Source organism: Hevea brasiliensis, chromosome 18 (assembly GCF_030052815.1).
Source record: "Hevea brasiliensis isolate MT/VB/25A 57/8 chromosome 18, ASM3005281v1, whole genome shotgun sequence".
Lineage (NCBI taxonomy): Eukaryota > Viridiplantae > Streptophyta > Magnoliopsida > Malpighiales > Euphorbiaceae > Hevea > Hevea brasiliensis.
The window spans coordinates 3,534,526-3,547,266 of NC_079510.1; the positions used below are offsets into that span (position 1 = coordinate 3,534,526).

Sequence of the window (12,741 nt, forward strand, 5' to 3'; positions counted from 1 at the left end):
TGTTTAGGGAAGAAAGCTGAATGAGGGACAAATGAATTGCGTGTTATGTCTCTTTGGAGGTGAGAGAGTGTAAACTAGTACAGTGATGAAATTAATGTAAGAAGAGGTGATGATTTGTTGATTTGCGTTTAAATCTGCCCTTCGCTCTGTAACTCGCCTATGAATCTTGTGTTATGTGTTTGCAATTTTGGATTTTTTGATTTTTTTATTCATGGTTTTCTTGTTTTTGAGTTTGGTGTTAAATGGAAAATAAGAGTGGATTAGTTTATGATGTCAGTGACTGTTGGAAATAAGTTGTGTGTTCCTCTTTTTGCCAAAGAGAGGAGAAGGGAGTAGGAAAGAAAAAAAAATTATTGTAAAAAAAACTTCATAATCAAAATTAAAATAATGCGAACTCATTCGATTATGTAATGCCCTCACTGTAGATAGTCCATACATTCTGCTGTTCCAGTGACCAATGTCTGTCCGAACAGCTAAAATGTCTAGAACTATATTTAAATTAGAGTGAGGAGTCATAAATAACCTAAATAATGACAAGAAAAATTAAGGAAAAATTTTAGGAGATGAAATGCAAAGAGGTTAAATGACCCGAAGCTCTGACGATGGGTAACCTTACGGGAAGCGACTATGAAGACAGTTGCTGACCTTAGACTTGTGGAGAACCCTGTGAAATAATTATTTGGGACTTAAATGAAGGATTATTGAGGTTTAGATGACAATAGAATGCCAAAAAAATTTATGTTAATTGATATAGACAATTATAACTCGATAGACACAATGAGGGACATTTTGGTTATTTCACATTCAGAAATGATTTTTAACCAACTTGTTCATTTAAATAAGTGAGGTTTATGTCATAAAATATGAATAAATATTGATAAAAATTTAATTAAAAATGAGTAAAAGAAAGAAGAAAGAAAATAAAACAAAATGAAAATTTAAAACTTAATTATGACATAAGCATTAGGTAATGATGATGCAATTAAAAATTTTCTAGCCAATCAAAATTTGACAAGCCTAAGTATAAAAGGTGAGAGGGAATAATTAAACCAAAAATCAGCTCATCTTTTTCCTTGGAAAGCTTGACTGAAACCCATCTTGAGAGAGACTCCACCATTATTGTTCCAAACAAGCTCAATTTCCTAGCCAATTTCACCATAAAACCTCTTGATCCCTTCACCAAAATTTAACCTTGCACCTTGAGGAAGCATTAGGCAGCAAAACTTCTAAGAGAAATTGAAGTTTTAACAAGTCAAGGATTAGCCAATTCAAGGTTAGTGCCAATTCCCACCCCTCTCTCTCTTTATTCTTTGTTAAGATCTTTAATTGAGTTAGAAATGGTTGAAAATGAAACAAAATATGCATATATGAGCACTCATGATTTTCGGCAGACATGAGTAGGGAACTGTTTGATGAGTTTTAATTGAATTAAAGTTGTGTAGTGATAGCCTTTGATAAGAATATATGGATTAGAACCTTGATTTCTATGTGTGGTATGAGATTGAGATATTAGGAATTAAGGTTTTAAGCCAAAATTAGGGTTTTTCCAAATTGTTGATGAATTAATGATATGAAGGTCAATTAGTGACCATTTAATGTGGTTTGACCTTAAAATGGAATTGGTTGTGGCATTGAATTGTGAATTGGATATGTTGCCCTTTGTGATGGAAATTCTGGACTTTGAGTCCAGTGGGTTTGGGCAGCCATAAGTTGAATTGTGTAGCTGCAATTGGTGTAAGGCCAATTGGAAGTGAACTAAGGACATAATGCCACATTTTTCATGAAGAGACCCTGCCCAGAAAACTAACACAAAGTGACCTAAAACTGGCTTGAATCCGGATAATCAACATCTGGGCCTGGAAAAATGACCATATGAACAATGATAGTTCAAATGAGCATAACTATGTGTAGAGAAGTCCAAATGACCCGATTTTTAAATTCATGGAAAGCTTAGACATAGTAGAACAACTTTTATGAAGAACAGAAACCCAAATTCTAACCATAACTTAATTAAATTACTAATCAAAATTAGCTCATCAAAACTGCCAGAACTAAAACTGCCTAGAAAATTTTGGACACTGACCAATCCGGCCAGTTATGCTAAAAATGCCATAACTTGAGCTACAAAACTTCAAATAGAGTGATTCAAAAAGGGAATTTAAGTAGAGACATTAATGAACAACTTTGATTAAGAAAAGTTAGCCAAAATTCCACTGTAGTCCAATGGAACAGTGAACTTGAGTGACAAAAATTGAAATTTTAGAAATACTTCTAGGAAGCCTTGAATTATGGTTGGCAATTAATGCCAACAACTTTATAATCCAAAATGTGGTATGATCATGTATTTAGAACTTGTATACCTATTATTTATAAAATAGTCAAAATTTGTATAAATAGTAATGTGAATAGTAACCATAATGACATCAAATACAATGAACTAAAACCTAAATTGCTAATATGCCCATGTATGCCTAGTATGGTTGGTTTAGATAGGTTGGTATACCAATAGGGTTCCAATTGCAGTACTGCTTATGGCTCTGTGCCATTATGTTATTTATGGCTTTTATTGCCATTTTATGATTTATGGCTTATGGCCATTTTGTTATTCTTTGACATACACGGCTTTATGTCTGATTGTTATTATGGTTTGTTAGCCATTCTATTATACACCGGGTAGACACTATGTGACTGATGGTGTGACAGCTCGAAGTATTTAGTACTCAGTGCCAGTTTACTCGTTTATCCAGTCCAATCAACAGGTATAGGTTACTTGGGCAACTAAAATAAGTCTTAAAATTTTACTAATAAATAATAAAAATGAAGAAACCAATAAATAAAATAAAATCTAAATAATTATCAAAAATACTTTCGGTATGGCATAACAGTGTAAAATTTTCTTATTTTTAATTATTTTGTTTATCTTTATATTATATTTGCATCACTAAGTTTTATGCTTAGCTCGTCGCTTTTTGCCACGCGTAGGTACTGGAGATCAGGACAGAGAGCCCAGTAGGCCTTAAACTGGGAATTAGAGTTTTTAATCTGCATTGGGTCTCGGGAGTCACCTCATCCAGCAGTGCAGTTGGTAGGATATATTTAGCTGATGTATTTTGCTTCTTTTGGATCATTATAATTAAATATTAAACATGTAATGTATAATACCAAATTTGTACTTGGTTGTATATTATTGTAAATTTATGAAGTTTGTAATTTCATATATAAATTGTGTATGAATGGAAGTGTGATGGAAACTTCGTATAGATTCTTATGAATGAGATTGATTAATGTTTTTATGGTGAAAAAATTGAGTTTGAAAAAAAAAAAAAAAAATATATATATATATATATATATATATATATAAATAATTGTTTTCACACAGGTGAGAAATCGTCCAAATATTAATAAATTAGGGGAAACTCTGTTAGTTTCTCCGATTGATAAATTGAAATTAAAATAAATAAAATCAAATGTGATTATTAGGAGATGTAATAAGATAAGTTAAGGCGCTCCGATACTGAGTGTGACATGCCTTACTTGGCTATACTGTAGACGGATAAGGGGTGTCACAGATTAGATCAGTTTGTCACCTCTACTGTCATATAATTAAACTAGCATAATACCCATGTTATACATGAGCAATTTATAATTTTTATTTTTAATTTAATTTTTAATTATATTTTAAATAAGATAAATTATTATTATTAAATTAATTTTAAATTAAAATTTCTCTTTTATTTAATTTAATTTGAATAATGTTATAAATTTTCATTATTATTAAAATTAAATAATTTTATTTATTATTAGTAATTTAATATATTTTTTATTATATTAATAAAAAAATTATATTTATATATTTTTAAATAACATTATTTTCTCATTAATCTAATATATTTTTTGTAATTTAAAAAAAAATTTACATAAATTATTAGATAAAATATAAAACTTTCATAAAATTTAAATAATTTTTCGAATAAAGTAATTTTATTACATTTTAATCTAAGTAATCATAGAAACTTATTATAATGCCCATGCTATGCATAGGTAATTTATAATTTTTATTTTTTTAATTTAATTTTTAATTACACTTTAAATAAGATAAATTATTACTATTAAATTAATTTTAAATTAAAAATTCTCTCTTATTTAATTTAATTTAAATAAATTTTTACCTGTTATAATAATAAATTTTTAATTAATTTATGATGTAATTAATTAAAATACCTATTTAATTCTTTTTATACATATATTAGAAGTAATACTATATTCAAAAAATAATTTAAATTTCATAAAATTTTTATATTTTATCTCATAAATCAATATTTATTTTTTGTAAATTACAAAAAAATATATTAGATTAATGAGAAAATAATATTATCTTTTATGTTATTAATATAATAAAAAATATTAAATTACTAATAATGAATTGAATTATTTAATTTTAATTATAATGAAAATATATAACATTATTATTAATTAAAAATAACATTCTATTCTATTATTTTTTAAAAATACTATATCTTAGTGCAATTTTTTTTTATTAATCTAATATATTTTTTATAAAATAATTCTTTAACAAAAATAGTTAACGCTTTACATAATTTATAATATAAAATAAATACATTTCATAAAAATTAAAATTTTAAAATATCATCATTTTCTGTTAATATAATAAATATTAAAAATGCATGCTATTTTTGATAGATAGATTCTATAATTTTAATACTGTAACTTTAATTTTTTTTTTAATCATCTTTATTTGTGGCTAAATTTTCAATGCCATCATATTTAAAATTTATCTTTGAAATTCTACTTCTATATAAAAATATAGTTGAAAGATAATTTATATATAAAAATATAGATATTTAATTAAAATTTAAAAATAATTCTGTAAAAAATTAATGATAATAAAATATAGATAGTCAAAATAATAGTTATAATTGCATTTGATATACAATTATAATGAAAAAAAAATATTCAAAAGTTTAAGAAATATTAAATAAGAAATTTATAAAAATTAATAATTAAATAAATATTAATTAAATATATTTAAATAAATAAATTTTCAGAATAATAATTAATAACATTTGAAAAAAATAATAAAAAATAGTGCAAATAAAAAAAGATTTGAGAGTATTTAGGTGAAATAAAAATACTTGATAAGAGAAAAGTACTTGATGTGTATTAAACGTCTCATATGACATATTATATATAAATAAACAAATGAAAATCATTTAAATAAAAAAAATTAATTTATAATTAAATATTATTTAATTGAAAAACAGTAATGAAAACATTCAAATTCAATTTTTATAACAGTAAAATATTTTCTATTTATTTGGCCATTTCCATTAAATGGCACCATAATAATAATAAGCATTAATTAATCTTATAAAAATAAAATAAAAGGAATATTAAATTACTAACATAAAAAATAATACATATTAATTATAAATAAGTTAAATCTCTATATTTTTTTATATTCTTTTTTATAGACTGCACTTTTTATCTCTCAAATTTTTTAACAAAGATTTCATAATAAAAATAATAAAAAGCATAATAATGTAATAAAAATATTTATTAAAGATATAAAATAATTTAAAGTTGATTAAATTATGTGATATTTGATTATGAGATCATAAATAAATGGTCATTTTTTTTTAAACTAATAAGCATTAATGACCTTTTATTATTATTGTGGAGGATAGCATGTGATAAAAATGTATTTTGTACAAATGAATTTATAAAAAAAATATAAATAATTCTTAAATATTACATTTAATCATAAAATGTCTTAATTTTTAAAAATCAAATTTAAAAAAATGATAATTTAAATATGGTAAATAATAATGATAATTAAATAATAAATAAATAAAATTAAATAATAATTAGTATTGATAAAATAATATAAATAATTTTTAAATATTACAATTAATTACAAAATTTCTTAATTTTTAAAAAATTAATTTTCAAAAAAAATAATAATTTAAATTATAAATATTAAGGTAGTATTATAAATAATAATGATAATTAAAAGGAAAATAAAAAAAGTAAATAATAATTAATATAAAGGAGAGTATTTATGATTGATTATGAGACAATAAATTAATAGTCAATTTTCTTTAAACTGACAGTCATCAATAACTATTTATTATTATTATTATTATTATTATTATTATTATTATTATTATTATTATTATTATTATGGAAGGTAACATGCGATAAATAATATTTTTGCATAAATAAATTTATAAAAATAATATAAATAATTTTAAATATTGCATTTAATTACAAAATTCTTGATTTTTAAAAATTAAATTTTAAAGAAAATATAAAAATTTAAATTTTATATGTTAAGGTAATATTATAAATAATAATGATAATTAAATGAAAAATAAAAAATTAAATAATAATTAGTATTTATAAAATAATATAAATAATTTTAAATATTATATTTAATTACAAAAGGTCTTAATTTAAAAAAATTAAGTATTATAAATAATAATAATAATAATAATTTAAAGAGAAATAAAAAAATTAAATAATAATTAATATAAATAAGAATATTTATAAAAGATAATACGTGATAATTTTTTTAAGAAAAATATTACATGTCATTTTTTTTTAAAATATGTCTCTGCTTTATGTGTATATATATATATATATATATATATATATATATAGGTCAATGGGCGATTACAACCATTTTAAAATTTTAAAATACATAACAAAAATCTCCCTAGCGTAAAGAAATACTTACCTTTTTAATTTTTAATTTATTACTTCACAACCATAATTAAAAATTAACATGTAAATCTTAAAAAATATTAAGATATTAAATTAAATTTTATTTTGAATTTCAATAAAAGTCAATTATTGAAGAAAAAACCTTTATTGAAAATGTTTTTATAATTATTTTAATTTTCTTTTGTTCATTAGGCAATTTATAAGGCCTTGCACTATACAACTAGAGATAGTCTGATTCTCGGCATTAATTGGTTTGTTGATGTTTACCAATATCAGAATTAGAGAATCGGCCTCTCAACTTCATCTTCATCTAAGCCACTCACTTCAAATATTTTATTGGAAAGCAAAATAAAGGTTAAAATTCATGTAAATTCGTTCTTGGAGTGATACGGACTCGAAGTGGATTCTTCATGACTATGGTAAACTCTTGGTTCTCTGAGAAATCAACTTCACCACTCCATTCAAATTCTCTAATCAAATTGGCCACAAAATATTCAAGGTGAAGCAATGCCATTGAAATAGCTGGGCAAATTCTTCTCCCTGCACCAAAAGGCATCATCTTGATCTCTCTAATTCCTTTTATATCAAACACTTGTTCCTTTTCTTCTTCGCCATTTCTCATAAACCTCTCTGGTTTAAACTCCATTGGATCTTCCCACACCTTAGGATCCCATGACATTTCTGCTACTGTAAAATTCACCATTGCATTCTTTGGTATATCGTACCCATCAAATTTCATGTCCTCTGTCACTGCTCGCGGCAATATGAAGTGTCCCGGTGGATGTCTCCTGAGAGTTTCCAAGACTACTGCCTTCAGATAAGGCATTCTCTTTAGATCCTTTTCTTGGATTTCACTACCTGCTTCTGTTACTGTGTTGATTTCTTTCAGTAACTTGTTTTGTATGTTTTCTTGCTTTACTATATTAGCCATCACCCATTGCAATGTAGTAGTGGAAGTGTCTGTGCCACCATTGATGAACTCTGAACATAAACTCACCAATTCCCCATCTGAAAACTCTCTTTCACCATCTGGAAGTCGAAGATCTAGCAGAGAATCAACGTAGGAGAAAATGGGTTCTTCTTTATTAATAATATTCTTGTGTTTTTCTCGTCGAGCTTTAATGAGAGGAAGGAGCACATTCTCTTGATCTCCTCGAATCTGTAAAAGCTGTTTCCACATCCTCCTGAACACAATCTTCCCTAGCTTTGGCATGAAATTCAGCAAGTTAAACCTAATAATATTTGTCAGAGAAGCTCGCTGCACTGCCTCAATCTCTTTAATGATCTTCTCTTCAAATTTCTCTCCGAAGCACATATAAGCCAGTAAGCAAAACATGGCATGTTGAAAATGGCCAATCACAGGAAAAGCTTTCTCATCTGATGACTCTGCTTCCTCAACGAGCTTCTTCTTTAGTATCTCCAATGCCCATTTACGTCCATGAGAATATAAATGTAAGCGAGAAGGGTGTGTTACAGACATGAAATTTCTACGGAGTAATCGCCACAAGGAGCCGTATGGTGCAGTAGTGAGAGTATGTTGGTTGCTAAAAAGGATCCGTGAGGTCTCGAGTGCTGGAGGGCGGCTAGCAAAGACTGAGCCACTTTGTACAAGAGCTCGATGGGCAGCTTCATGGGTGGTTATGAAAATGGCAGGTCGGGAACCGATGTGAAGGGTGAGAACAGGGCCATATTTGGCACGCAGTTGACGAAGAAGAGGTTCGATGGAGGAGAAATTGTTGGAAGATTTGACAAGCCAGAAGAAGGTGCCTAGGATTGGTATGGTAGGAGGTCCTGGTGGGAGGTTTTTAGCATGGAAGAAGAGATAGACGAGCGAATGTAGAGAAGCACAGAGGAAAAGCATGGTAATGAGCAAGAGCCATGGATCCATGAATCAGAATTTGCAGGCAGTGATGATTCATGAAGGACATTTTGCAGAGTTAATTTATCAAGCGGAAAGTCTCTAACGTTTTATTTGTCCACCAATACGAATGGGGGTAATTAAGACTATAATAAATAGTAATTAATATCAGAAAAAAAAAAAGCAAGTAACATCATGCATTAATCACAATTCGTGACACTTCTTGTAAAAAATTTGTAAAAAATTTGTCACGGTACTTTTCATTAATAATTCTCTTTTATATTTTTTATAATAATAATTATTTATTTATTTTTATTTATTTTTAATTATTAATATTATTTATAATTATAATTTAACTTTTTATAATTTAAATTATTATTTTTTTTAAAATTTAATTTTTAAAAATTAAAATCTTTTATGATTAAATATAATATTTAAAAATTATTTATATTATTTTTTTATAAATTTATTTATACAAGGTATTATTTACCATATGTCACCCTTATTAATAATAATAATAATATTTTAAAATAGAAAATAATTTAATAATAATAATAATAAAAGGTTAGTAATGGACGTTAATTTAAAAAAAATTGATCATTAATTTGTGATTTTATAATTAATTATTATATAATTTAATCAATCTTAAATTATTTCATATCTTTACTAAATATTTTTATTATATTATTATATTTTCTATTATTTTTATTATGAAATCTTTGTTAAAAATTTTAAGAGATAAAAAAATATAGTTTACATAAAAGTTAAAAAAATAAAATATAGATATTTGACTTATAACTAGTATGTATTAATTTTTATGTTGATTATTTAATATTTTTTTTATTCCACTTTCTTAAGATTAATTAATAATGCTTATTATTATTATCATTATGGCCAACTTATGGCTATTGAATTGAAACAGCTAAATGAATAAGAAATATTTTACTGCTATAAAAATTGAATTTAAATGTTTTTATTATTATTTTTAATTAAATAATATTTAATTATAAAATTAAACTTTTATTTAAATGATTTTTATTAGTTTGTCTATATATAATATGTCATATGAAATATTTAATACATATCAATCACTCTCTTCTCACTAAATATTTTCATTTCACCTAAGTGCGCTCACACTTTTTTTTTATTTACTCTATTTTTTTATTACTTCTTTCAAAAGTTATTAGATATCAATCTCAAAATTTATTTATTTAAATATATTTAATTAATATTTATTTAATTACTAATTTTTTTAATAATTTTCTTATTCAATATTTGTTAAGCTTTCTAATATTTATGTCATTATAATAATTATAACTAATATTTTGATTATCCATAGTTTATTATTATTAATTTTCAACATAAATATTTTCAAATTTTAATTAAATATCTAAATTTTATGCATAAATTATCTCTCAACTATATTTTTATATAGAAATAAAAATTCAAAAATAAAATACAGATATAATTACATAAAAAATTTAACTATAAGTAAAAATAATTAAAAAAAATAAAGTTATAATATTAAAATTATGAAATTTATCTTTTGAAAAATAGTATATATTTTTAACATTTGTCATACTAATAAAAAATATGATATTTTAAAATTTTAATTTTTATGAAATATATTTATCTTATATCATAAATTTATATAAAATGATAATTTTTTTATGAAAGAATTATTTTATAAAAAATATATCTGTTTAATACAAAAAATTTATACTTTATAAAAATTTAAAGATATAATATTTTTAAAAAATAATATAATAAAATTTTATTTTTAATTAATAATAATGTTATATATTTTTATTATTATTAAAATTAAATAATTTAATTCATTATTAATAATTTATTATTATTTTCATTATATTAATAATAAAAAAATTATTTTTATATTTTTTAAATAACATTATTTTTTCATTAATTTAATATTTTCTAATTTAAAAAATTAATTTATACAAACTATAAGATAAAATATAAAAATTTCATGAAATTTAAATTATTTTTTGAATAAACTTATTTTATTACATTTTAATCGAAGTAATTATAGAAATTACTATTAATTTATATATAAAAAAATTAAATAGGTATTTTAATTAATTACACCATAAATTAATTAAAATTTTATTATTATTATAATAAATAAAAATATATTTAAATTAAATTAAATAATAGAAAATTTTTAGTTAAAATTTAATTTAATAATAATAATAATTTAATTTATTTAAAATATAATTAAAAATTAAATTAAAAAAATTATAAATTATTCATAGAATGTGTATCATGCTAATTAATTTATAAAGTACAAGGCCGGCAACGTATTATCTATCCCTAAAAATCAATAGTTTCATTATGATTATAATAAATACATTGAAAAAAAAAAAAAAAGAGCTAACCTAAGTGCACAGTTATCTCCTCTAGATTCAAGGTCCATAGTTAGATGGATTTATTGCCCCTGATTTAACCTAATTTACACAAAGGGATTCAACATCGAGCTCCGATGAATCCCAAGGTACAAAAAGTGATTATGGCTTGAGCCGATCAATATCCTTATTCATAGCAAAAACAATGTTTAATCTCATACTGATGCAAGGGATCAAATTAGTACTACCGGGAATGAAGTAAATACCCACTGTTGTGGATTCGTTTAGAAAAATTTTCATTAACGTTTAATTTAATTTATATACCAATCAATAATGAGAAATTATCACATTATATTTTTAAATAAATTTTATTATATTTTTGAATAAACTTCATTATAATTTTAAATAATATCAATTTTAAATTGAATATGCGTAAAGATTCATGTACAGATAATTTTCATTTTTTAAAGTTAGAGGGACAAAATATAAAAATATTATGTAGTTTTATATTTTTATAAATAAAGCAAATTATTTATTTTAATAATGATATTTCTAAAATCACTAAGTGGCATATTTATTTTCTTTTTATTTTATTTATCATTTTACTTATATATTCCAAATAACTTAAAGACTAATTAAAAAAAATCTATTAATGAACTTATTTTTTTATTAAATTTGAAATTAATTAATTAAAATTTTAATATTATTAAAATTTTGTAATATAATTATGAAATTATAAAATAGTGTAAAATATATATTAAATTATATTATTAAAATAAAATAATAAATAGTCCGTGCATATAGCACCTATTTTATTATAACGTATTACATAAGCTAATAAACATGCTTTAAAATTGGCATGTGAGACCTTTTTTGTTATCTTTATTTTTAAATTTATCTAATGAAAATTAGCTTTTCATAATAAATATTAATTTATCCAAATATTTTTAATTTTCAACTATGAAAATCTTATCTCAACTATTAAAATTTAAAATTATTTTTAATATTTTTTTAAGAATTTTAAAATTTTCTTAAATTTACAACTTTAAGCATTAGAAACTATATTTATTATATTATATATCCCTAAAATCAATTATTTTTAATTAAATTTTTAATGACCTTAAAAAATGATGAATTTTTTTTTTAAAGTACATATATATAATTATTCACAAAAAAAATTATTTAGAAAATTTGAATATATATTTTTAAAAATTTCTTATATATTTAAAGTATAAAAATTTTAATAATAATATTTTCAAAATTGCCAAGCGGCATATGTATTTTCTTTCTATTTTATTTATCCTTTTATTGGTATATGTCATATAATTTAAAGACTAATTAAAAATTAATATGCTAATGACTTTTTTATTTATTAATTAAATTTTAAATAAAGTTATAATTAATTAAAATTTTAATATTATTACAATTTTGTAATATAATTATGAAATTATAAAGTATAATAAAATATATATTAAATTATGTTATTAAAATAAAATAATAAATAGTCTATGACTAGTTCTTTTTATAGCCAATGCATCTGCAATAAAGAAACATTGCTTAGAATCTGTTAATGAGTTAAGCAGCTCATGAATTATTTGATATTCGATTTGATAAAAGCTCAACTCAACTCAATTCATTTTTTAACAAATCAAACTCGACTTTAATTTTTAAGCTTGTTTATAAATAAACCAAGCTCAAACTTATTAATTTTTGACTTGTTAAGGCTGTTGAACATACTCGTGAGTGGGCTCATTTAACAAACTCATAACTAGGTCA

At 22.7% G+C, this 12,741-nt stretch overlaps 1 protein-coding gene across 1 annotated transcript; it reads right to left on the reverse strand.

Moving 5' to 3' along the window:
* Nucleotides 1–7,099: 7,099 nt before the first annotated feature.
* Nucleotides 7,100–8,632, reverse strand: LOC110652913 (cytochrome P450 89A2-like). Its single transcript, XM_021808530.2, has one exon. The coding sequence runs from the start codon at nt 8,630–8,632 to the stop codon at nt 7,100–7,102; it is 1,533 nt and encodes a 510-aa protein (XP_021664222.2).
* Between the last annotated feature and the right edge of the window lie 4,109 nt (nt 8,633–12,741).